This window comes from Tinamus guttatus, unplaced genomic scaffold (assembly GCF_059628265.1).
Source record: "Tinamus guttatus ecotype Peru unplaced genomic scaffold, ASM5962826v1 Tinamus_guttatus_pri_ptg000198l, whole genome shotgun sequence".
Taxonomy (NCBI): Eukaryota; Metazoa; Chordata; class Aves; order Tinamiformes; family Tinamidae; genus Tinamus; species Tinamus guttatus.
The window spans coordinates 4,399,796-4,425,524 of record NW_028288732.1 but is presented as its reverse complement, the minus strand read 5'-3'; the positions used below and the strand labels follow the sequence as shown (position 1 = coordinate 4,425,524).

At 46.9% G+C, this 25,729-nt stretch overlaps 1 protein-coding gene across 1 annotated transcript; it reads right to left on the bottom strand.

Moving 5' to 3' along the window:
* Window positions 1-228: 228 nt before the first annotated feature.
* On the bottom strand, window positions 229-17,481 carry SLC7A14 (solute carrier family 7 member 14). Its single transcript, XM_088523920.1, has 7 exons — window positions 17,190-17,481; window positions 10,778-11,014; window positions 9,082-9,299; window positions 6,826-6,972; window positions 5,641-5,849; window positions 3,728-4,605; window positions 229-1,401 (listed from the first exon to the last, which is right to left on the bottom strand). Exons 1-7 carry the CDS (start codon window positions 17,479-17,481, stop codon window positions 1,079-1,081), a joined length of 2,304 nt encoding a protein of 767 aa, XP_088380046.1. The 3' UTR covers window positions 229-1,078.
* Between the last annotated feature and the right edge of the window lie 8,248 nt (window positions 17,482-25,729).

Below are 25,729 nucleotides of genomic sequence, written 5' to 3'. Positions count from 1 at the left end.
ACTAGGTAGGGAACGGCATCCAGAGGAGCATGGATGCTTCCCCTGAAGAGCTGAAGCCAGGATGACAGCTGATTTGTGCCCACCAGAACTAGGGAATTAGGGATACAAGATTGAGAAAGATGGAAATGGAGTCCAGCCTTGAAACTATGGTGCTAGGACAAATGGCGTTTGATGTTTATTGATCATTTTATACAAGGTGACTTAAGCTTAGAGAGCGCCACAATCCTCACTATGACTAGACATGGGCCCAGACTCCAAAGTTTAGATTTGAAATGTTCAGCTGCACTAGGATTTCAAGTTTTGATTGAGGCGGTCTAAGAGGAGCAAGACACCGACTATTCTATTTTTTTTAGTTCCATTTTTTGGGACATTTGAATTCAAGGTCTTGAGGACCGAGACCTCGGAAGCTTGTTGTTTGCATGCAGTGCCTTTGTACTGGTACAGGGTACGGAAATGCTGCATGATGGCACAAAGATCTCTAGATCCAGCTCTAATCTACTCCTCAGATTCCCTTGAAAGATATTTCACTGCCTCTGTTGGATACCTGCCTACCAATCTATCATTCTACCTAAGCTATTTTTTCTAGGTGGTTGAAGGAAAAAAAATACATGTTCTAAGAAAGTGCCAAATACGTAACAGTGACTTCCCAGCCATATAGTCATAGGGCGAATATACCCGGTGGAAAGCACATCTTATCCCCTCACTAGCTGTTGATGTGACACCTTTCACCTGCCCTTCCAATTTGGCACACCTCTCTCTTAATTTGCTTTGTCGGTGCTGCCAGACCGCAGGTTTAGTAGTCACTAGAGGATCTGCCAGCGTAGCTGAGCCCTGGCCCCTTTGGTAACATTCACGAAAGCAGGATCTGAATGGTGGGCTCCAAACGGACCTCGGGTTTTTGTTCAGGGTAAAGAGCAACCTCAGAGTGTAGGACAGGTGATTGGGAGGAGGGAGTGGTGGCCGTGGGCCCTGACACTTTAGGGAAGATGGGATCGAAAAGGGGAGCCGGAGAAGCCTTTCCACTGTCACCCAGGGGTAGGCTGCGAGGGGCAGCGCGGTGGCCTCGTGCCTGTCTCCATTACTCGGGTGAGTAGTCTAACTCATCGTTGGCAATCAGGGCCTCTGAATTTTGTTTGTGTTTGCCTTTGCTTTTCGATTTGCTACTCGTCCGATGGCTTTCCTTTGCTCCCGCCATGTGCTGGTAAGAGAAGCCTTTGTCCTCAGCAGGGCCCCAGTCCTGGTAGTTCTCGCTCTCGTTGGCGTAGGAGAAGCCGTCATCCACAGAGAAGGGGTCGACGTCCACGTCGTAGCGCTGGTAGGTGCTCTGATGAAGTGCCTCTTCCCGGGCACTGATCTCCAGGGTGCTGTTCCACATGCCATAGCCGAAGTAAATGAGCAAGCCTGCAGTGGTGGGAAAGAGGGAGAAGATCTGGCCATTAACTATCTCAGGGAAGAAAGGGGCTGGCCCTGGGAAATAGTGTGCTCCAGCTCCACCGGACACTCCGCTGGTTTAAACAGGGCGCTGGAGATGACCGCAGGGACCTGCCTTCCTCCTGCTGCTCCTTCTCTTAGCTGTCCCCCCTCAGCCCCAGCTAACAACACACGATGACTGAGTGTGGACACCTGCCCCCAAAGACCAAGGCTTTGGATGATGATCGGCCTCCTCCCATCAAACATGAGGTTGGCTCAAGTAGGTGAGGATTAAAAATAAGCAAGTATATTTATATTCTAAAAGTTCCGAGTGTTTTGACTGATATATGGTCTTTGAACTTGTGATTGTGTTTTCAAGCTTTTTTCTATGACCCAGGAGATAATATTTTAAACATTAGCTGTGATTGCTACTTAACCAGGTGATTCTGTCTTCTTTAGCTGTAGGAAGGAAACCAACTCTCAACAGACTTTTACTTGTATCATAAATGCTAAAAAGAACCCTGCATTTCCATCCTGTTATCCTCCCAGATATCATTTTCTCTCTGGAGTTTTCTTATGTTCTCAGTCTCTCTCTTGCTGGTATTTTCAGCCAAACATGCCCCAGGGTTATCAGACTAAGTATATTTGGTATTAAAACAACTCTGAAATTCTGTCCCTTCCTCTAGGTATTTTTTTTTCTTTTTTTTCTTTTTTTTTTTAGCCCTTCAAGATCTCACCTTCCTATTTACCCACACCAATGCTTTTCCCAGAAGCAAACATATCTGGAAATCTGAATTCCTAATTGGCAATGGATCCTGGAATTAACCTGCTGCAGATGTGTCAGTATGTAAATCTGAGCCCATGGACTGGCAGTGGGTAACAATGTTTGGAAGATCAGACTGAGTCTCCATGCAGAAGGACTGCAAATCTCAGCCAGCAGTACAATTTGGCATGAAAACATAGAGGATCCACCTCCTCCATCAGGCTGGCGGCTCCATCTCTGCTATGACTGTGGAAAGTGAAGCCCATTACATGGTAGTGAAATTATTTTATTGACATTGCCATTTCTGGTAGCCAAAGAGGTAGTGGTTGTGCCCCACAGGGGAAAGTATTTAAAAGAGCAGATTAAGTCAATGCTTTGAAGTCACTTTGCTTCAAAGTTACAGGCAGAAGGTCTTTCAATGGATCTGCCGCTTCATCTCTCTCTTTTTAAGGGCTGAGAGGCTTTGAGCTGTAGGCTCAGACCACAGGATGCACGGGCAGCTCCTGCTGACCAGCTGCACTTTGGGTTACTGACCTCCCCGAGCTGGTGCTTCTGCTGGGGACAGAAGAGCCCACAGAAGCAGAAGTGGAGGAGAAAAAGATCTGTTGTCTCCCAGCAACTTCCCCCACCAGAGGAGAGAAACTGTGAGACTCTCCTCTAAGATGCCAAAAGGGACAGCTGAGATTTGTCAGCGTCACCACCTGGCTCTAAAAACCAAAGTCAAACTCTTGCAAAGAGCACTCAGCCACACAGGGCTGCTTTGAAATGCTCTAGATCAAACCACTGGGACTTCTGTATGCCACTGCAATATTTACAGGTAATCCTATTTCTCCGTGAAGAGTCCAGGTCTTTTGCTGTTTCTATGCTGTATAGTCCAGCTGCTCTTTTTCTCTTCTTTATTTTGGGAGGAAATGGATTACAATGTAAATCAGGGTAACCTGTGGTTTTGCCAGGCTCCCAGTTACCTGCCAAGAGGCCAAAATTCTGCAAAATAAGCTACTCAGATCTGAGTTCTCAGGTTTTACAAGAGAGCGTGTAAGACCTGAGAGGCCCCTGCCACGAAACTCCAGGTGTAGACTGAGACCTGGAGATGGAGCCAGCAGATAAAACCTCAGTTCTCCCCTTCCTAGGACTCTTGAGGTTGAGGTAGCCAAAGATTTTGGAAATGCAGCACTGAGACCGCAGTGTGCGCTGCTGAAAGAGCTCACTCAGGTGGGTGGAATAGAAGGAATGCAGGGAGACTTCTGTCAAAAACCTGCCAGCAAGGCAATTTCCAAAACCCACCTACTTTGCATCTAAATCTCATCAAAACAGTCACCTTTCCATTAAACACATTACTTCCATCAAACTGACATTTTCTGGAGGTGTAATTCTCCAGCTGGCTGTAGCTCTGAGTTAATTAACTGAGGTCTGTAAGAATTCTGGGATTACAAAGCAAAAATGCAAAGGAGTAGAAAAGCAACCATGCCAACCTAAGTGCTCCAATTAGCAAAGTTACTATTAGTGGCCTTTAAAAGCAGGGCGGATTAATAAATAAATAAATCTAAGACTTACCCACAAAACACCAGACAGCAAATCGGATCCACGTGACCGTGGAAAGCTTCAGCATGAGATAGATGTTCACCAGCATGGCAAACGCCGGGACGAAAGGGAGGCAAGGTGCCATATACGGCAGCTTTTTTGGGTTTTCTGGCTGCTGTAAGATCACAAACACCAGTACAGCAATGAGCAGGACCATCAACACCACCAGGAGGACTGCCCACCAGCTCTGCTCGTAGATGTAGTCAGCACCGAAAATGATGAAAGAGCAGAAGATGAACATCAGGACGAAGAGCAAGAGCACGCACGTGGTGACCGTGTGGCCGGTGGCTACAGTCGGGCGGTCCATTTTCCCCGGCAGGCCAAGGTGGATCCGCATCGTGTAGTAGCGTGGACCGATTAACTTCTTTAGCTTGATGAGGTAGATGTTCTCCGACTCATCTGCCTCTATGCCTGAGGTCATGTCGACCGTGCCGTAATTCGGGTGATTGACGCTGTAGGCGGATTTATCGGATTTCCCTATTAGCATCTCGTTGTCCCCCAGTGACGGCAGATTTTTTGCCCCACAGGTGTTGGTTGGTTGGCCCGTAAACTCTTCTCCTTCGCTCCCCGGAGAACAAGCTTCCTTCTCACAATCAGCAAGGATGCCCTCCTTCTTCTTGGTGTGCTCCTCAGAGAGGAATTTAACAAAGCCGTCAATGTCGCTCTCCGGCTGGTACCGGAGGAGCAGGACGCAGACGGAGACCAGCGTGTAGGCGAGGAGCGTGCCGATGGACATCATTTCTATGAGGTCCCGCAGGCTGACCAGCAAGGAGAGCAGCGCTGCTAGAAATCCTGAGACAATACAGGCCACTACTGGAGTTTCCGTGTAAGAACTGACGTGGGACAAAAATCTAGAGTGTGAAACAGTCACAGAAAGTTAAAATTGCAGATCACAGAGGTTCCTGTCATAATAGCACCCACCCAGATGCAAAGGTACAGAGCTGGCTCACATCTATGATCACTTCAACTCTCATTGCTTTTTGGAACTTCAACTCTGCACAGTCACAGACTGGAAATAGTCCTGGAGTTAGATCTAGCTCTAACCAACTCTGCAAACTGAAATATTCCCTTGGCTACTTGCAAATGCAAAGCAGTAGAATGATCTCCTGCACAGAGCCTGCACACCTTCACAACTAACTCTTGAACTGAATATTCATCCTCGGATGAATTACGTCTTGAGACACCAACACCAGACACGAGACTGAAGGAGGCTGGATAGACTGCAGAGACACCAGGGCAGGGCTGCCTCTGACCATCATGTTAAGTACGGAGGGGTATAACCTGCACTTCTGTTGGCTCTTTGTGTTGTAGGTAACTCTTGGGCAGGTCTTTGGAGCAGGATCACGATGGGAACACGCCAGGACACGCTCTTACAGGGTATGGCAGTGCTGCTTTACATTAGCTGGGGCCCATCTGTTCCTGCCTGCACTTTGCATGTGTGCATGAGAAACTTGCCACCGGCTACTGCGTCTGCAGACCTCTCCTGGCTTTCCTGGGGTTTGCTTTGGTCCATGTGCTACTCTACAATCAATGAGTTCGTCCGTGACCTTGTGCTTTCCATGCTGAGGGTGCCCGGTTGTCAGGATGGAGGAAAACCCTGTTCCCAACACACCTCCTGTCCTTGTCATGAACTTACCCAGGGCTCTGCTAGCCAGCGTCTGCCTGTGCTGCTCTGAGCCCTTTCAGGCATTCGCTCCCCATCTGCAGACCTTGTGCAGTTTGATTGCGCTAAGCATTAACAGGGAAGCACAGGAACAGAACTGACAGGTTTCTGTTGGAAGGTCAGAATAACTCACACAGGATTTCGCCTCAATTACTTATAACCTGATCTCATGCCAGAAAGCATCCAGAGAGCAAAAATAAGTGACAACAGAGCCAAGACTGACCTGAAGAGAAGCCCATCACCGGCCATGGCGTAAATGACTCTCGGCATGGGGAAGAGGGAGCCCAGCAGGCTCACGGTCAGTCCTGCCACCGACCCGATGGCAACGATGAACTTGGCTGCGTAGAATCCGCGGGCCACAAACATTTCCATCAGAGGGGACTCGGTGTCAATGGCATCGTATGGCACCATCAGAGTAAGGATAACACTCACCTATGGGAGATAAAAGAGCAGCAGGGCAGTAGAGGTGTCAGCACTGAGCAGCAGGCGGTCTCTGCTGAGGACTCTCAGGGCACCAAAGCTGCTTCTTGAGGGTGAAAAGCCAAAAAAAAAAATTAAATCTAGTGGGGCTCTGTGGGGTAAATAACACTGAATTCAGCTGTGTTCCCACGCACGGGCACCATGCTACCAGCTGCTGATTCTCCCTGGGGTGGAAGCAAAACCCAAGGCAGAATCTCTTGGGGAAATATCCTGGTCTCGTTTCTGGTGCAGAGAAGCTGGTTTTGAGGAAAGCCATCGTCCTGTGGGAGAGGGCAGCAGGGGAGTTTTCTGTAAAATTACCACAACGGTATTTTGTCCCTCTCCGGCTAAGTTTTGTTGTCTTACAGTGAAAGACCCTGAACACAGACAGCATTTATAAGTATGTGGAGAGGTTGGACACTGCTTCTAACACTTCTCCCATCTGGCTGCCCATGCTCATTACAGCATGGCCAGTGCGTTGTGCTACCTGGGACCTTGTCCCACCTCTCCAGCAGTGGCTTTGGTAAAAGTGCTTCTTTTACCCAAAATGCAGCCCAGAGGATGGTTGCTGCAACCTTCCTGCTCTACTTCTTCGCTTTTGGACAGGTGCTCTCCTGTAGAGTTGAGGATGGAGGAGACCAGCAAAAGAAGGACGTAGGTGACCAGGCTACTGCCACTTTTGAAACTGGCATAGGGATCTCATCAGAATGAAAGTAGCTGAGTCCTCTGTCCACAGAAATAGCCATAGCAGGGGCCAAAGAGACATCTGACTCTATTGGGCACTGATGTAGTCACACAAATGCAGCTGATTCCTTGGTCTCCATCAAAGAAAGAGCTGTTGTTCCACGGTCTGACTGGCACAGAGAGAGAGCAGCAGTGCACACAGCCCAGCAGGGGCAGACAATCCTACACACATCTATGCATAGATGCATGGGTAGTTAGTACTTACGGACACGTATGCGGTCAAGCATGTGACGAGCGAGGCCGTGATGGCGTAGGGGATGGAGGTGTTGGGGCTCTTGGCTTCCTCTCCTGTGGTAGCGATGATGTCGAAGCCGATGAAGGCGTAGAAACATGTTGCTGCCCCTTTCAGCACCTGTGCAGAGAACCGAGGGGGTCAGAGCCACGAGGGAGCCAGGGGAAGCAGGTGACACCTTGTGTGTCCCACATCAGAGACCCACGCTACCCAGCCCTGATCCTGGAAGGAATTATTATTTGGTGTAGTCCGTGTTCTTAAAGCAGGTACTCAAGTTAAGGAGGCCCATTCTGGCTCCTCTGGGCTTGAGGAGGAGTGGAAGCGGAGCAGAGCGTGTCTATGCACACCTGGGCATTCCCATCCACAGTGTGGTGCTGGCAGCAACCACCACCCACTGCTTTGAGCTAGAGAGAGTATTTCAGATGCAGTTTGAGCCTCTCGAGGCATCTGCAGCTCCCTAATGGCAGACTACAAACCTGTGGCTCTGCCCCAGTCTGCTAGGAAATCCTGGCAGGGACAGATAAGACAATTAACCAATTTCAGGCATTCGTTTGTTTTCACAACATCCCGTCCCAGATCTGATTAAGTTAATATGGACTTGTCACATGTTTACACATTCCCTCTTAGCAACATTCCTAATGTGGCAGCAAAATCTGCTAATAGAGGAACCCAAACAGAGCATAGGCAGTTAGACGCACGCTGCTTTCCAAATCACTTCAGTTGGGTTTGGAAGCTGCAGATAGGTTAGGAGCACATGCTGGGTATGCTTGGATGATGAATTATTTGTACTGTTTAGATATTTCATTATGTTTTCTTTAAATGCACAAGATTGCAAGGATATTTATAGGAAACAAACACTGAGCCTGAAGACTATATAGCTGTACGAAGTGAGTTAATTTGCAGTTGCTACACCTTAGCACGCACAGCTAGCTAGCTAGCTGAATGACACGTGTCCGTCTCATCTCTACCTCATCTGTTTAGGACGCGAATATACAATAATAGTCACCTCTTTCAGAGGGCTATGTCTTAAAGCTATTAAGCTTTAAGGTCTCTCTGTACTGTTTGGGGATCTCATGCCTATGCTATGCCCAGAGGTGATTTACATGCTAGAAGCAGAGAGTCAGATTTACTTTTTGCTCAGTTTGGCAAGAAAATAACCATCTGAAAATGCTGGGAAGACTCTCGGTGTGTTTTGGATAAGTATCTTTAAAAAAAAACATATATTTTTTGCTGGGATTATTTGGTAGGTTGAATCTGGACAAAACAGTTCTCTTTTGTTTTCTCTGTTTCATTCTTGTCATATGGTATAAAAGGCCAGGCAGAATCCAAAAGTAAATACGGCCTCCACTCTTAGATGGGCCTCAGTGCATTTGCAATAACTGCTTTTTTTTTTTTTTCTGGCAAGGAGGTATTGATTTATTGAAGGGAGATGAGAGGAAGGTATAGCAGCTTGGGACCCTCTCAGTAATCAAGATTCTTGGTTTACTTTACTTTATTGCTTATTTTTCTGCACAAGACCCTGATGGAGTTGAGCGGTGTAAATCTGAGAAATTATCTTGGGCTTAGGCCAGCTGAGATATTTACAGTCTCTGTTCATCCTTGGATAAAAACCAGTCCAAGCAAGCTAAAAAAGCCAAATATGTCCAAATTCTCAGTAAGCTTTGAGGGAACATCCATAAAATAAGCACTGGCAGGTGGCGTTATGAAGTGCTCAAAACAAATGCTTGAGAACATTGTTATTGAAAACCAGCCAACATAAGTATCTCCCCTTTTCTGCAGAGCCTGAGCTAACTCTTCCTGAGCTTCCTTTCTTGAAGGGCTTAGACATCTTCCTATGTTAAGCCAGTCTATTAATGGCATTCCCTGGTGCCCATATGTTTTTTATGGGCACTTTGGTTCTCCGGGAGAGCATTCTGGAGGAAAGCTAAGCTCTGGCAGGAGACAAAGGCAGAGCATTGCTGTGTCCTTTGGGCTTTGCAGAGCTAGGACGGTGCAGGTCTGAACCTGTAATGCTGGAGGGCTCTGACCAAAGACAGGTGGGTTTAGCAGGGCTGAGAGGTGAGGAATGAAATGTAAGTGGTACCCACACATCATAGCAAGATGCCACGGTACTGGGGGCTCAGATGGTTCAGGGGCACAGCAGGGGTGCTGAGGGGAGGACTGGGGGTCCTGGGGCATGGAGCTGAGCACGTGCTAGGAACAATCGCTCAGGGAAGGCACAATACTTACCCCTGGCCATCCAAATGGCAGGAATTGCCCTTCAGACCAGTTGTCACCCTTGACAAAGAAGAGCCCAGCAATCATGATGAAGATCCAGACTACCAGGTTTATGATGTTGAGCACGTTGTTGAGTCCCACCGAGTTCTTCACACCCATGGCCACAATGATGGTGACAATGACAGCAATAACTAGAGCAAGGAGGTCAGGATATGATTCCTCTCCTTTTCCTGCAGGAAAGAAAAAAAAGGCGTGTAAATCTTCATCCACAGGTGAAGAGGTAAAGAATCTCTGGGGTTTTGCTAAATGCTTTTCAGTTTCTGAAGCAATATGTTCTTCAGAATTTGCTGTTATTACAAAGGACCTGTGGTGGACTTGGTATATCTCTGCCACTGCTTGCTAAAGCTGTTTTCTGGAGATGATAAATCATGCTGTGTGAGACACCCTTAGGTAGCTTTAGGAAGGCAGCAAACAAATCATCAGGTTTCATCTAGCAATAATGTATATCTGCCAACTACTAACAGAAAAAAATCAACCATATATTAAAGTTGCATGAAACTGTTACGGGACAGCGATCTATTGTTATTTACTGGTAGGAAGCATGGGGCATTGCTGAGTGTCTGGCTGTGGAGGAGCATCAGAGCATTGCGTTTACATGCCAGTGCTGCAGGCACTGCCTTGTACTCTCTGAAAAGAGTCTGAAAGGGAATATTACTTTAGGCCTTGGGGTTGTTCCTGTCTGCAAAAGCCAGAATTTCCCTACTCTGGCATCATCCCTGTCAGTGTCCTTGTCCGCAGAGCAGCTCTACACTCAGGACACTTTGGGAGATGGTGCAATTAGACAGAACCATGCATATGCTGTGGGTTTGCCTTTCAACTGCTGCAGTTCAGTGCTCAGAGAGGTTGTTTTGTTGTTTTCCTGACATTACAGATGGAGTCCTCAGTAACTGAGGTCTGGAGAAGCAGATTGGATTGCCAGGCTGCTATCGTGCTCCCTCTGCATGCGGGCTCCGAGCTGGGGTGGGATGGGTCACACGGGACCTTGTGTCCATGGAACCAAGGAGTGTGTGTGAGAGGCCGTGGTGCAGCCATGGGAGGGAGATGCCTGCAGGTGGCCTGGTAGGGTGTCTTGCACTGCCCTGATGAGAAACAGCGCGAGGAAACACGTCACATCAACAGTCTGCAGGAAGATCTTCCTTTTCCAAGCAAAGAATATGAACCAGAGAGGGACACAGACTGAAGGACTAGATAAACGCTAACCAAGCGGCCAGCAGCTGCGGTTCCAGGGCATGCTCTAACCTCATTGTTCAAGCCTGTCTCGAGCTTCATTCTGGCTAGATATTTAGCTCTGAAATTGCAGGTTCAAACCCATTCCTGGTAAGAAGAAATCTGCCTGTCTCCACCTCTCCAATCCAATGAGAAGACCAATGCAATGGTCCTCTGCTACTGAGATGGGACTAGTTTTACAGGGGAGTTTATTCTGCTCAGTGCCAGCTCCAAAGGGAGCTCAAACCATCAGGATCGCATATCCCAGCCCCTCTGAACTGAGTCCCTGAAGCAGACTGCGAAAGGCAGATGGATGTTAAATAATGAATGAAGCATAATATCCACGTCTCGCTTTTGATGAGCTCCCAATTGCTTTTCAGGCCCTAATTAACGTAGGTAACTGTGCACGGCACCACACAAGTATTTCTAGGGCGGCGCTCACCGAGGCCGTTCAAGGTGCCGACGCTGCTGATCATCCAGCGGCTGATGGTGTGGTTGGCCAGCGAGTCGAACATGCTGCTCAGCGCGCTGGCCCCCGCCGCCGTGCCGATCAGGTACTCGAGGATGAGGTTCCAGCCGATGAAGAAGGCCACGAACTCCCCCACTGTCACGTAGCTGTAAGTGTAGGCAGAGCCCGTGGTTTTGGGCACCCGCACGCCAAACTCGGCATAGCAAACACCTGGTTAGAAAAATACAAAGCACCGTAAGAGAGCTGCGGAAAGCAAGGGGTAAACATGCCTCCTAACCCATTGCAAAGCAGCTTGATCTACTTTGGGGATTTTTGTTTGTTTGTTTGTTTCAAAATAAAGGTGTAACCGAATGCATTTGCTGAATGCATCTGTAACTGCCAATTCCCACCACAAACGAGATTATATGAGATACAGGGCTGACAAATAGTCAACCTCCAGGGGCAGTGAGGAGCTCAGGGAGGTGATATGAAATCTGTCCCTTGCAGAGCCACACTGAATAGCAGCAGCTGTAGTTTTTTTCTCCTGAGAAGGTTGCCTCAGGTGCACCAAGGATCACTTAGATGTTATTTACTGCACACCAAGAGGCTCAGCTCGCTGGCAGAGAGCCCAAGCCAGAGATGGGGTGCGAAAGGAAAGAGAGCTGGAGTCAGGCAGGGTCATAGGCATCTCCTAGCTCTTCCCTCGGAGATGGCTGTGGATCAGTTGTGGCTGCTGTCTGAGTGAGGTCTGTGTCCAAGAGTGGAGATGGAGAAGGTCTTTGGCTGGGAAATTCCTGCTGAGGGCTTGGGAAGGGGACGCTGTGGTGGGCTTGGGAAGGGGAGGCTGTGGTGGGCACGCTGTCTGCTCCTGTCTGTTCGGGGTTTGCTCCTTGTTGGCCAGCTCTTTGTGGGGACTGAACATCCAAGAAGGGGCCAGCCTAATCCCAGAAGGAGCTGCCGCAGTGGGATGCAAACAAGGCTCAAACAAGGCTCAAACAAGGCTCATCCTGACTGTGTGCAGTGCTCCTCTCCAGCGACTCCAGCCCTTGCCCTCGGGTGAAAGCTGGGCAATATTTCAATGCCCTCAGTGATCTGCAGATCTGATCTCTGGACTGACACGCAGCAGCCCCCATGTAGCTGGGTCTTCAGTGGCATAAATGGCACTTGTTGCCTCTCAGTTATTCCTCTGCAGAACAGTGCCTGGCAGTCCTTCACACTCAAGACTTTCGTCCCCAGAAAAGGATGCAATTTTATATCATCTAGAGACAGCATATCCTTGCTTATTCCTGCGCAGAACGAGGCAACGGCACTGTCTGCATCGCCCCTGCTTGCCCTTGTGCCTGTGCAAGGTGAGACTGAAGCTATCTGGCATAGGGAACATAAGCTATCTGAGCAGTTAAATGCTATGTGTAAGTCTCAGTCTGAAGAATAATTGTAAAATGGAGTCAAAAGAAATTTAAAAAAAAAAAAGAGAAAGAAGTATTTAACTGGAGCTGTTCAGGAAATTTCAGGAATCTCAATACTTTCCAAACTCCTTGTGCAATTACTATGTTAGGATACTTTGCAATAAAAGCCATGACCCCAGTGCACTGATGTCTTAAAACAACCATTAACTTTTGATTAAACTTAATGGATGGATTTAGTCATAAATTCTCAGAATATTACTCAGAACAAGTGTTTGAAGGCTACACTGCATTTTTAACACCAATTAAGACCTTCTTCCTTAACCCCAGTTCAGCTAGGCTGTGAGTTCTGCATCTCAGCAGGCCCTGCCTCCCTAGTTAACACGGTGTCATAGGGGTTAAGGGCCTTTATTACTGTTGTGCAAACATGTGGTATTTATTAAATTCTTCAACAATTACCATTTTCTATTTCAAAAGTAACACTTGCTTCAAATTCACAATCAGTTCAATATATAAAGGAAAATGAATAATGTAAAATAGCTAGGGTGGCTGCTCTTATTAGAGGTATAGTTTTTACGCAGTACAAAAACAAAATTATTGGATCCATAAGCTGAATTCAGTGGCATTTCTTTTCTTGTTACTCTGTTTTTTTTTTAATGCTATTTACTGTGTAGCTTGCAAGCATGATGCTAGAGGTGCTTTTGAACAGGATACTTGAAAACTTTATTTCTGTAAAGCCCCCTCAACTGCAGGAAGAAGAGGACAGCCGAGCATCCATCCCCACACCCAGTCATTATTCAAAGCTGATTAAAAATGCATGCATTCTGCAGACGTAAGATATTCACAGATAACTACATGCCTGAATGATTTATGAAACAGATGCCGTGATGGGGACAAGTATCTAGTTTCTCTCTTTGATGGCCTTAAAAATCATATAATCTTTCTTGGAGGCAGCTCTACTTAGGGCCAACAACAAGATAAGGTTAAAGAGGATTGTTGTTGATACAGGAAGATAATGGCAAAGCAAAGACATTAATATATCTAAAATGTCTGAGTTTTCAATCACTTTGCTAGGGGTCCGAAATAGAAGAGCAATCTTTCTGTGTGTACTGGGCACAATATGTCGCTTGTGTGAGCCTTAGATAGAAAGAAACATGTAGCAAAATAAGCTATTTTTGTTTGATCATGCTGTATTCAGTGCCGGGCATAGGGAGGTATGAGATGAAAGTCTGACACATCTGCTCTAACCGCATCAGGGGACATCGGTGAGATCCCTCTGCCTTGCTGGGCTGCGGCTTCTTCATCAGAAAGGGGCTAACGATGCTTCCCCCACCACGAACGGCTTCCAAAAAGGAAGATAAAACTAATAACCTGGTAGAGGGCAGATTTGATCTCATTGAACTCTACCCCATCGGACTGGTTGTGAGCAAGCAACTGCATTATTGATATTCAATTAACCTGCCTTAGGAAGAGCATAAGGTACCAAGCTGATAGTTTCCCATCCCCCTTTTTACTTGACTTGGTATATATATTTTCCCCAGTTGATATATATATGTGTGTGTGTGTGTGTGTGTGTGTGTATGTAGTTTTTTTCCTCCAATTGAGAGCAACTGCTGCTTTCTGCAGAAAACAAACCAACACGGCAGTTGTTTGGAAGAGCTGTTTTTTCATGGAAGACCATTTCTTTTGCTTGAATATCAGCTCCACTGGGTAACCGATATAACAATCATTACATCGGCATAATTCCATAGTTGCTGGTGTTATTCAGAGGGACATAAACACAGCTGAATGGTTTTGTTCATGACATTGTCCTTTCGGAGATCCCATCTATAACCCTCCATTTTTAAGACTTGATTCATATCTCCAGTCTCTGATTCATCTTGCTTAGGTTTGACCGGAGTTAAGGCAGCCCAGGCTTAGTGTGGGGCCAGTTAGATGTGTTTTCTGCTCATCTCGCCTCCCAGGCGTTCTGCCTATTGCTGGAATATCCAAAGCCCAAGCCCAGCACGGCACCGTGGACCGTCCCGTGGGCGCTGTGCCGCTGCCATTCCGGGCGGAGCAGGCTGCGGAAAAGCTTTTAGGCTTTCTGCTGGCTGGATGCTCACTCATGCTGACAGACGCGCTTCTGGCGGGGCTTGCAGCAGCGCTGCAGGTAACGCTAATAAATTCATGCTTCTGAACGAGTAATCTACAGGGACCATCCTTCAGCATCCCAGCATGGCCATTTTATTGAGGTCGGTAGGCAGCAAAATCTTCTTTTCGACAAGGCACTGAGTCACCCTCGTTTGTCTGTTGTGCTTCATGGCCACTATTTGCAAACATATAAAAGGGAGCTCCAGGGGTAAACCTTTGTTAGGAAAAGTCCCTGCAGCCTGCATTGACAGGTGGATGTTGCTTGGCTAGTTGATCTCAGCAGAATCCAGTGGGTTCCTGATTAGCTGCAGCACGTGCCCCAGCTCCAGCCTCCTCCCCATGCAGCCCTCAGGAGGGTGCTGAGCTCTGTCCTGCATTGGGCAGCCAAGTGCACAGCAGGTCCTCGTGGTGATGCTCAGGGGGGACACTGCACCCAGTCTGCTGTTGTGGGGGTCCCAGGTAAGGACACGCTGCAGCAGCAGGGCTCAGTGCTTGCAAATTCCCACCTCCGGGGTGGCGGAGACGCTCCTGAGGGAGAGTCCCTCTGCTCTTGGAGGAGCCTGACACTAAAGCCTGCGGGATTGTATGACAGGCAAGACTATCCTGTGCTTTCAGGCTAGCTGTAACCATTAGAAGGAGGGACCTGACTCGTTCCTGAGCAATGAGGTTTGCAAATTATAGTCTATGAGATTTTATTTCTTTAAGGAAAGAGAATATTAAAGGAACAAGGAGCAGCTGGTGGAAAGTGCTGCAAAGAAAATAATGGGGCTGGGTAAGATAAGAACTGCTGATTTTTTCAAAGAGGAGGTTTTGGTTAGATGCTGAGGTCAGGGTTATGAAGCCTGACTGGAGCAGCAGGCTGAGGGAGTCTGCAGCGCCTTCTGTGCAGGAGGCTTTTTGAGGAAGAAGTTAGATGAGCATTTTTGTTTGAGAGCTGAATAAAAAGCCTTCCAGAGAGAGAATAGAAGAGACTGATTTGATTTAATCTGTTTGGAAGAACAGAGAGGTGAATCAATTACAGTGTGTCTGTAAGTACCGAAATGGGGAGCAGGACTGCCTCATACCTAGAGGTAACCGTAAGTGGAATTTGCCTGAAAGACAAAATCAGACAAATCCACATGTGAAACTGGGGGGGGGGAAAAAAAATCTTGAACAGTGCAGAGGGATTTACCACTGGAAAAACCTGCCCAGAGACAATTCTTTGTGGATGTCTCCAAGTTGAACGGTTTTCTGAGAGGAGTAACGTGGCCAGACCCCCTTGAGCTCAGTTTCCAGGTAATGGGTTCTTAGTGATTTGTGATATGCGAAAGAAAAGCAGGGCATCAAATTGTCTTGTTTGGCCTTAAAGCTGTGACTTTAAGTAGCTCCTTCAAATCTGTCTATCCACACTTGCCTGAGCTCAGCACCCTCCATGCCTGGTATGATCACTGAACACGAAGGGAAAGCTGAACTGGTCCCCCAGTTAGCTGGATGCCCCTTCTGACTCCTGAACCCTTGCTCGGTTTTACTTGCCAAAAATGCAAACAACAGAAGTGTTAATGATGGAGTGAGGAAGCGGCCAAGGAGACTATGAAAACACTGCATCCTTAGGAAAACACTTTCCCGGGGCTACAAAAGCAACTTGGGATGGAGGGAGAACAGTAAACAGAGTGGACCACATAAGGCTCCCACGCAGGCAGGGGCAAAGGACCCTCGGAGCTTTCACCTAAGGTGAAAAAGCACCTCTTGGAGCATGGTGTGTTTTTCAGATGAGGCCCACCCAGGCTCTCCAGGTTTCTCTGCTGTTGGTGTGTGTCATGACCACTGAAGCACTTGGAAGCAGCAGGTAGCAGGGAGTAATGAAGACACTGATGCTATTTACTGCCTTGGCTGCTTTTTTTCCCCTCCAGTTAAGTTTACTTGTTGTTTGGGGATATCAGATAAGCATCAGATCTTCTGGGCAAAAAGCCTAAATTTAATCATGCCATTATATCTTTCTTCTGGGAGCCTGTTGCTTGTTTGGTTTTATCTTTCTGGGATTGAAATGAGAAGGAAAAACCCCATCATCTCTGGGAGATGATGCTGTGACGTGTAAAGGTTTCCCATGCACGTCCGTGTCCTGGGGCTTTAGCCCGATGCCATAGCTGAGTCCTGGCATGCAAAGGGTTGGTGGCATGAGCTTTGGACCCTGTGATGGCTCATAGGCAATTGGCTCTAGCAGCATCCTGGTTTTTGTTGCTCATGTGAGACTCTTCCCTGTGGTGATTGCCTTTCCCTAGGAAAATCCTGTGTCTTTGGAAACCGGGCCAGGTCCTTTTGCTGTGACCACTGTCCCTGTCTCGCCTTTGCTGCTTGCTCGAGTTTCCCTGCCTGGCTCATGCAGGAAAGCTCAGAGTCGGGCTGATGCAGGGCCATGGTGCCCTGAGCAGGGTACCTGGAGCGTTACCTGCCCGTGTTAGCACTGAGCTGGAAAGGGCGGACACCAGGAACGCTGGTGTCCTGGGCGAAGTGTGGACAGAGTCGTGTGCTCTGCTGGGCTCGCGTGGAGCATGGGGAGCTGTCACCATCCTGGCCCACCTGCTCTAGGTGACCTTGAGAGAGCAGGGCGGTCAGACAGGGTGATCTCCAGAGGTCCTTCCAGCCCCAACTGCTCTGTGGATTTGTTGACTTTTCGTTAAAACACGTTTCCCCCTGCCCTCAGATCAACTGTAAAAACCACTTTAGGAACAGTTGAGCTGCTAAGGTCCCCACCAAGAGAAGGTGCCTTGGCTGACACCCAGCGCTATTTGGGGTTTCGAGGGGTGCTAACCCCCAAGCTCTGCTGTGTGGTTTGCTCCGATGCCAGAACAGGGGCAGAGCTGGGTGAAATACGCGCTTTAGGTGCTTCTTACCTGACAAGATGGAGGCCACAGCAGCGATGATGAAGGAGACGATGACTCCAGGGCCCGCCATCTCCTTGGCCACCAGGCCGGACACCACATACATGCCAGTGCCCACGCAGCTGCCGACGCCGAGGGAGATGAGGTCGAGGGTGGTGAGCACCCGGGCGAGCTTGGCGCCCTCGCCGGCACCCTCCAGCATGGACTCCACGGGCTTGGTGCGCAGCACGCGGCCCCGCGTGGCCCGCCAGCCGGCGCCCCACGGCACCCGCCGCGGGTCCAGGCGCCACAGCAACCCGCTCATGGTCTACGGCGGTGGCGACGGTACCTCAGAGACGGCGGTGCGGCCGCATGGCCGGCCTGAGCAGGATCTACCAGAGAAAAAGCTCATGAAATGGCCGCTTCTTGCACTCCACAGAGCAGCCTCTCCCAGTTACCACACACTTCCTTGCAGAGCATCTGCAATGGGCCTGCAGTGTCCCGGGATTGCCGTAAGAACCACAGAATTACTTCATTTTGCTCTTTTTTTAATATATCTTAAGTCAATATTTTCCTGCATTGCTCAGCACCTGCCTCTTTCCCCCACTTTTTTTTTTTTAAGAAAATATACTTCTCAGGCAATCTCTTAAGACCTGCAGAAATGTCTTCCTAGTGACAGGTGGTTTCTTGGCTTTGAGCAAAATAATGAGAATTGACAATCTCTGCCTAGTAATATAAGGGGGCGCAGAAAAAATCTTTTATTGAGTATGAATTTTAGCCTGTTTTTCCTACCTGTGAATACAGATTTCCTTCTTTTTTTCTTTTTTAATTTGAAGACAAAATTATTTTTTCCGTCCTTACACCGCAAACAAATTACACTGTGCCAATCCAGGCAGCCTTGTATTGCTGGGATCTATTAAATAAAACAGTGCATTTGCTTTGTGTTTTGGTTGATCTCAGTTCAGACTGCACTGACTTTTTTTTATTTATTCCTTCCTCTACCTCAAACCACCACAAACTGTAAGGACTGCAGCTTAGTTTAATATTAATAAGATTAACAGTAATGAAAAATTATTACCACTCTTGAGCAAATGTCCATCTTTAGAATTGGAATCAAATCTGCCTTTCTGGCTGTTTCGGACAACTTGAGGAACTTTCTGGTTTGTGGCATGGGTCGGATGCCTCATTAGATGTTACTTTCTTGCTTAAATGTAGTTTCCCATGGCGGAGAGGTGGATTTTTGAGCACAGGAGATTGGCACAACCTACCTGGGCTTGTTGGAGCTCAGCTGGTGTGCCCCAACTTAAGGAATTGGCTAGTATAGCTGTGGTGCATCCAGATCTTTCCCAGCCTGCCAAACTAGGTGACATGTATCATGTTGTGTGTGTGTCCCAGGCTGCAGAGTGCTCCCGGCTAAGGACAGGTCACCAATGGAGCCCTGGAATTAATACAGCCCTTTCTAAGCTTCCCTAAAGCTAATGGCTTCAGAAACTTCTGAAATGAAACAGCTCCATAGTTACAGTTGTGATTTTGAGTTGAAACAATCACTTAAACATCTGGAATTGTCTCAAGTGAGATTGGTGTGTTGCTTTGCAGCTTGAAAACTCTTGTTGCTCCACTCAAATCCATTAAAAAAAAAAAAAAAGAAAAGAAAAAAAAAGCTTATGGCCAGGAAATACTTAGAGGAGACAGAGACATTTCTCCTCTGCTCTGCTAATCTGGGTATCTAGAGGTACATAGGCTGCAGACAACCTGTTTTTATCCTGAGAAGGAGCACCAGGCATAACTCAGTGTGTCGTGCTTTAGTTCATTTATGGGAGGCCTTTGAACGAGATGGATCTGCATGCCGTACATGGCTATATAAATTGCTGGGCCTTAAGAGACTTCTTTTCCATCTATAGCCAGAAGGAAAGAAATTCTTTATTTCTGGCTGTAAGTCCTCTTTTCATCCTAAAACCCCAGTGCTCAGGGGAGTCTGCTGCAGTGTCAACACGGCTACCTTGAAGGAGGCGAACCTCAGCTTGGGGAGCAGTAGGTGGGTTTTCGAGGGAGAGGGGTGTCCCTGTTTGCAGACAGGCTGGTGGTTTTGCAGAATGCCGTCTCGCGGGCTAGCTACGTTCGCTGCTGCTGAGTACTTATCAGCCGGCGCTGTTTGTACCGAAACACTCTTCTTCATTAGGCTAAATTGACAAAAACAGCAATCAAGCCACAACTTGAGGCTTAGGTATTTGCAGACGTGGATCTCCCTTTGCCTCTGCTGACTGGCTGGGTTATCCCTCTTGAGAGCGCTGGGCTTGGGCAGCCCTGGGGGAACTGGGTTTGGAGCGATCCCTGGGATGTCCATCCCTCCGTCCACCCAGTGCTCTCTCTGTGTGGCTCAATGTATATTTTACACATAAATATATATATATGTATCAAGTGGTGTTTGCGCACAGCAGCCGGTTGATACAGGACTTGCTGTGTGTAATGCTGCAGCAGTGTTTGTGCCTGATCCTTCCAGCTCCCCCGTGCTCATCCGAGCGGGAGCAGGGAGATACGTTCTTGCAAGCAGGATGGCACAGAGCCAGGCCACTGCTTACGGTGCCCTGCAGCCACCACTGGCTCTTGGCTGCAGAAGATACTGGCCACATGTTTGGGGCTTAGACTGGGTTTTTCACTCTTTTTTTGCATCTATTATCCCCTCTTCCTCCCCATGATTGAGGCTGGAGGGCTAAAAGAGTGAGAAGGTGCCTAGTTCTTTCTTTGTCCACCACCCCCAGAGCTGCAGTGGTAGGAGATGCTGCCAAAATAAAGAGCAGGTGAAGCATCCAGCGGCTGATAGTTGCTCTGCTGATTTTTATGCTCCATACTGACCCTTCCATGCAGGTGCATCTCCAAGCAAAGCCCTCCCAGTTGAAAATAAGCAAAGATGCCAGCAAGGCAAGAAGAAATGAGACATCAGTGGTGATAAATTAAGAGATGAGTAATTGCCATGCCACCCGGTGCCATAGGACCCAAGATGCAGATCACTTTCCTGCACGCCCTCCGGCCGGGAGAGGCTGACGTCAGAGCTGCAATCGGGCGCCGCGTGAGTCGGCGCAGCGGCGGCTGCCGCAGCTCGCAGCGAAGCCTTCTGCCAGGCTGCTCCTCGCGCTGCTGCTCTCCCCACAAATGCACCCTGCTTTGGAGCTCTACGTGCTCCTTTCTACAGCGCCGAGCCCCAGCCGGGCCGTGGGAGCTGGCACTGCCTCCCTTGCCAAGCCCTGCACAGGGAGGTGACGGGCGGACGCGGAGCCTACGGGGTCTGATGCCTCTACTGCCAATTTGGGCTTGGTTTTTATCTGCACTTGAACCATTCTAATGCAGCTGTGGTTAGTTTAAAACAAAATCCTTACTAAAATTTATATCTATATGTTACATTTAAAACTTTCTCTCTTTTTCCCACCAAAAAAAAAAAAGTTTGGGGTTGTGACTTTATTGTCAAAAAGACAGGGGGGAAGGGCTTGTTGTTCTCTGTGCTGCTTTACCAGTGTTAGCATTGCTGTAAGATGGCTAAACCTCATTACCTTCATTTGGCAAATAAGCAAAATGGAAGAGGAATCATTTAACCTGACCAAACATGAAAAGCAAAGATGCAACATCCAAAGAATGGTCCTGTGAGCATCGTATTCCTTCCTCTGCATAGGTGCAAGAAAATGTCCTAACAACATATGTGGGCAAGCTAGTAAAATGTCTACCAAACTAGGAAATTACTCTTTTTTTTTTTTTTTTTTTCCATTTCCTGTCTCCAACCTTGCCATGCTCCTGGTAAGTCGTTCGTGCCTGTAGAAAGCAGTTCTGACCTGGCAGCCTGGTTTTGCACTTGTTTTGTGTTTTCTCTGTGCAGGTTTAAGCACTGCACAGGTTACAGAGAGGTGTAGGGCTGGGCACGGGATACGTACTACAGCCCCAAAAGCCAGTGCTGAAGTGTTGTACTGTAAGTAATGCAAAATGCATGAACCTTTCCATCTGTATGGGCAAAAAAAAATGCTATTTAACCACTGGGGTGGGGGGAGACAGGGGGGAGAAAAAAGAGAGAGAGAATTATGAAGAAAGAGGTACAATCAATTTGCACATTTCTAAACAGCCCTAATTTGTCATTGTTGTCTCGAGACAGCAAAGTAAAAGCCTTAAAATTATGACAGTGCTGCTAATGCAGGGAAATGGCAAATCAATGGTTTGGAGAGCTGAGCAGAAGATGGGGAGCGGGTTGTTTCTCGGAGCTAGTTCTGACCGCTCTCCCCTATGGGAATGACAAAGTCGCACAAAATGACTAAATTTGTTTCTCCATCACTGAAATGGAGGCAGCAGTTATCTTAGAGGAGCGCATGAGTGGTTAATTTTGTTGGGTTTTCAAAGGCAGCTGAGGAGAAACCATGCTAAAAAACCTCTTAATGCTCTTTTAGCTGTGTCTTGTTAAAACGATATTGCTTTTTCTTCTTGTGCATGAAAACCTGCAAATGGATCCTTCACTCCCTTTTATTCATATTAGCAGCTCCATACCCTGAGCTGTCACAGAGGAAAAAGGCAAATTCCTAGTATTATAGTATCTTCTTCCTAGTATTATAGCATCTTCTCATTTTCATAGTAAATATCCTGCTCTCAAGGCACGTGGGTATCATTTTAGAAGTATGACTGCTGTTAGCGTTAATGCGGGCCAAGTGGTTGCGGCTTCGTGTTTGGAAATCTGGGCTTTTTCCTATTTGGGGGATAATAACTTTCGGTAAATACTGCTTTGACGAGATACAGATTTTATGTAAAGCATCTCACTATGGACATGGCTGCCTTTGTACCACCAAAATGATTAGATCTGGATTCCCAGACAGTCCCTTCTGGAACCATATTAATTTAGAAATGTCTTTCCTTTAATAACAGGCTGGAAGAAGGCTCTGTAATTACTTGGTTGCTCTTTCTCTTTCTTTCTGTGCAGATCCATACTTTTGCCTCCTAGAATTGGAGTCATTATGCTTTGCTCTAGGCTAACCGTGAGAGCTTTTTCATTTGACATAATTCACAAAACGGGTTATTTATTAATGTGTGAAGCTCTCTAACTAAACAAAATGGATTTTTAGACTCGTAAAGTCTGGCTGATGCATCATTACGACAACTTATTGCTTTGAATCTTGGTAGCAGAAACACATATTACATCTTTGAGTAAAATCCCAATTTAAGCTTTTGGTTTCATCTTCCACATCAGAAAGAAACGATGATCTGTGTTTCAAATACAGAATGTTACAATTCACTTTCATTTTAAATTCAGGCTCAGCTTAATTTTAGGCTGGACTTCTGGAGAACTAAAATCTTTTTTTTTTTTTCTTTGTTTAAAGAAGCTCTTGTGTTCTGCATCAAGAAACTGTTTTTTTCCCCTCTCAAAAGACTCTCATTTACCGACAGACGTTTTGGCTTGTTTGAAAGTCCTTCCATGCAGTAACTGAGTAGGAGGCTGAACCAGTCTTATGCTGTAAACACATCAGCCTTACAAACGCGGTTCAGCTCTTTCTGCTCTTCAGATGCATCTCTCTTTTGCATGCATGCATGGTGCCATTAATAAGTTATCATGTTCCAGCAGCAGTTCTACAGGCGTCATACATTATGCCTTGCTGCCCTATTTCTATGATTTTGTCAATCAGCTAATGAATGCAAGAATTTTTGACAAAATGCATTCTTCAGAACAAACTAGAAAGATGCACTCTTTAATTCACAGTCTACTAACATCTCCAGAACGAGTGACAGTAGTATATGTGTATCTATGGGTTTTTTTGCACATAAGAAAGGGAGCCTAAAGCTGTACAGGAATTTGTGTGGTTGTAGTTCGTTATGAAATTCCTTAGCAGAAGTGTGAGGTAGATTTGATGCACTTCCAAGGAAGTGAAGAGCAGTTCCTGCAGCGTCTACTACTTGTTTGGCTGCTTATTATTATTCACTAGGACAAAATATCCTTGCCTTACATGAGTAATCCTCCTGCATTTCAACACATCTGATCATATGAGTAATGTGAGCATAAGTTCCTCAGAGAAGAAGGGGATTTATAATAGCTTCTCTCTGCATTTAGTCATCTGTCATCATAAGTTAAGCAAATGCATTGCAACACCCAGGTAGCGTGTGGTGTGAGTAATACCTGGCTGTGTAGCGTGAGTGCTTCTTGACATTTCCCAATGAGTGAATTATGAATGCACATCTAAGACTAATTGAGGAACGAGGATGTTGCTAGCAAAGCAGGATTCAATGAAGAATGATATGTTCTTAAATATGCTAATAGCACAAAAATTAGGGTGCTCCACAAAAATGCCTGGAGATGCCCTTGCGCAGCAAGGGAACCAGCACAAACAGGCATGATTGCTTTTTCCAAATAAAAGTATTGTCTTCAAAGCCCCGATAGCTAACTGTGTGTTTGCTCTTAACCTACCTTACTGGTGGCAGCCCAAACCCTGGCCTCTTTCAGGGCAGTGACACATTTTGTGTCTCAGCTGGGTCTCCACAGGTTGCCCAGCCCAGCAGCAATAACTCAACTGCTGAGTTACAGGCACACCGTTAAAGACAGAAAGAGTAGAGATGCTGAAATATTATTAATATAGCTCTTGTTTGCATTGGAGTTCTCAGCCAAGGGACCTCGATATGTTCCTGCTATATATTTTAATTTACTTAATGCACAGCTTTACTTATTATTTATTTACTTATTACTTAATATTTATTAATTGCCTATCTCTTGGTCCCCGTGGCTTCCGCAAGTGGCTAATGAGATGGTGTCTGAGGACCAGGCATGGATGCTTGCTGTTGCCTAGGTGCCTTTGGAGAGGTGCTTACGTGCCCCGACGCGTCCCCGACGCCTTGCCGCAGGCTGAAGAGGTGCAGGAAGCCTGACGGCAACGTCTGCTCCTCCTTCCCCAAGAAGAGCCAGCAGTGGAAGCCTAAATTTCCCTCACTGACAGATTAGTGTGTCCATGTCCTGCCTGGAGGGCCACCTCATGAGAAGGTGAGAAGCAGAATAGCTTGGTCTCCCTAGCTGTGAATATTACAAATAAGATTCATCTTGAGCATGGAGACGCTGCTGCGGTCCACACGCTGCATAGCCTGTTCCGGGGTGCTGGGTGCTGGGGAACGGCTGCTTGCTTGGTAAGCCTTAAGGAGTCATTAAGGTCCAGCCAATAATGCTCCTAAGCACGTGTTAAGGTGTAAATCTTGTTGCTGTTGATGAGACACAAACACGGTAGGGCCATGCTCAGGTTTGAAGCATGGGCTGAATAATTTTGCTAAATAAGTCACAACCCTTGTTTAAGAGCAGAGTGAACTACCAGTCAGTCTCACAGCTTCTAACATGCACAGCAGGAGAAGCCGGTGGCTACTGCAAGGACCCACTTTCAGACCCACCACTGAGGAACGAAATGCTCAGTATGTCCTTGTCCACTGAGGGCATGCAGGGATCAGCCTGAGGGCCTTCTCCAGCACTGCTTCCTTTCAACCCCCTGGGAGCTTTAACTCTATTAAGGACTGCAGGATTTGGCTCTTGGTGAGCAATTCTTTACTATAAAATGATTGGCATTTAAGATATTACTTTGGTGCATATGTTACAGACCTGCCTTTGGATTGTAAAATTGTACGTTGGAGGTAAATTGAATAGCACATGAATGGCTTTTTAGTTTCATGTATATCTGTCTCACCCCGTTCATGTGTGGATCGAGTACACGTTTTTTAATGTTTACATAGTTTTGACACAGATCCCGTTTTAGACACTCGTAGCATAAAAGCTATATCTCTTTCAGCACTAATCCATTTCCCTATAAGCAACAAACCACTTAACCCTGTAATCTGTACTCTGAGCCGGAGTGCAGTGTTTGAAGCCCTGTGCAGTAGGAGCTGTGCTTTTGTTCACCTGCCAGGTGAATTTAATTTATGGCATTATGTCTTTCAGTAAATTATTGATACAAGAGTCACGCAGAATAACACAAACAACAGGATCACGTGCTGTGTGGCTCCACCTCACTGTTTGTGTTTTGTGAACGCCTAGGCTTCAGTTTGACAGTTTTATTGCGGGGGGAAAAATAATCCTCTGCCAGGAAGGTTCCTGTCTGGTAACGGAAAGCAGTCAAATACAGTCAAAGTATCAATCCTCATGGAAGCACCCAGCCCCAGCTGAGCTCGTGCTGATGACCCTACAGCCTAGAGCCATGGGACACATATATAATAAGAACTATTGCTAAATAATGGAAGGCAGTTTCCAGTTAACATCCATGATTTAGCTCTATCTCATCAATCATTTCATAAACTAAAACTGTTCTATGAATGTCTATGGCTGAGAAGAATGAGGCTGGAATCTGCACCCAATGGAGAGTTTAATGATTTCAGTAGACTCACTCTGGGCTAAGACAAGTCTGGTCTCTTACCTTTAGTATTTTGCTAGGCTTTCATATCAGTAGGAGTCAGCTGAAAGTGCTTGCTGTATTCCTTCAGTCTGATTTTTTTGCTTTTCTAAATCTTCAAGAATGGCAGGTTTGATCCTGACCATGGCGTTGCACTTTAGAGAGCTGGTCTGGGAGTGATATTTTTTGACCAAATTT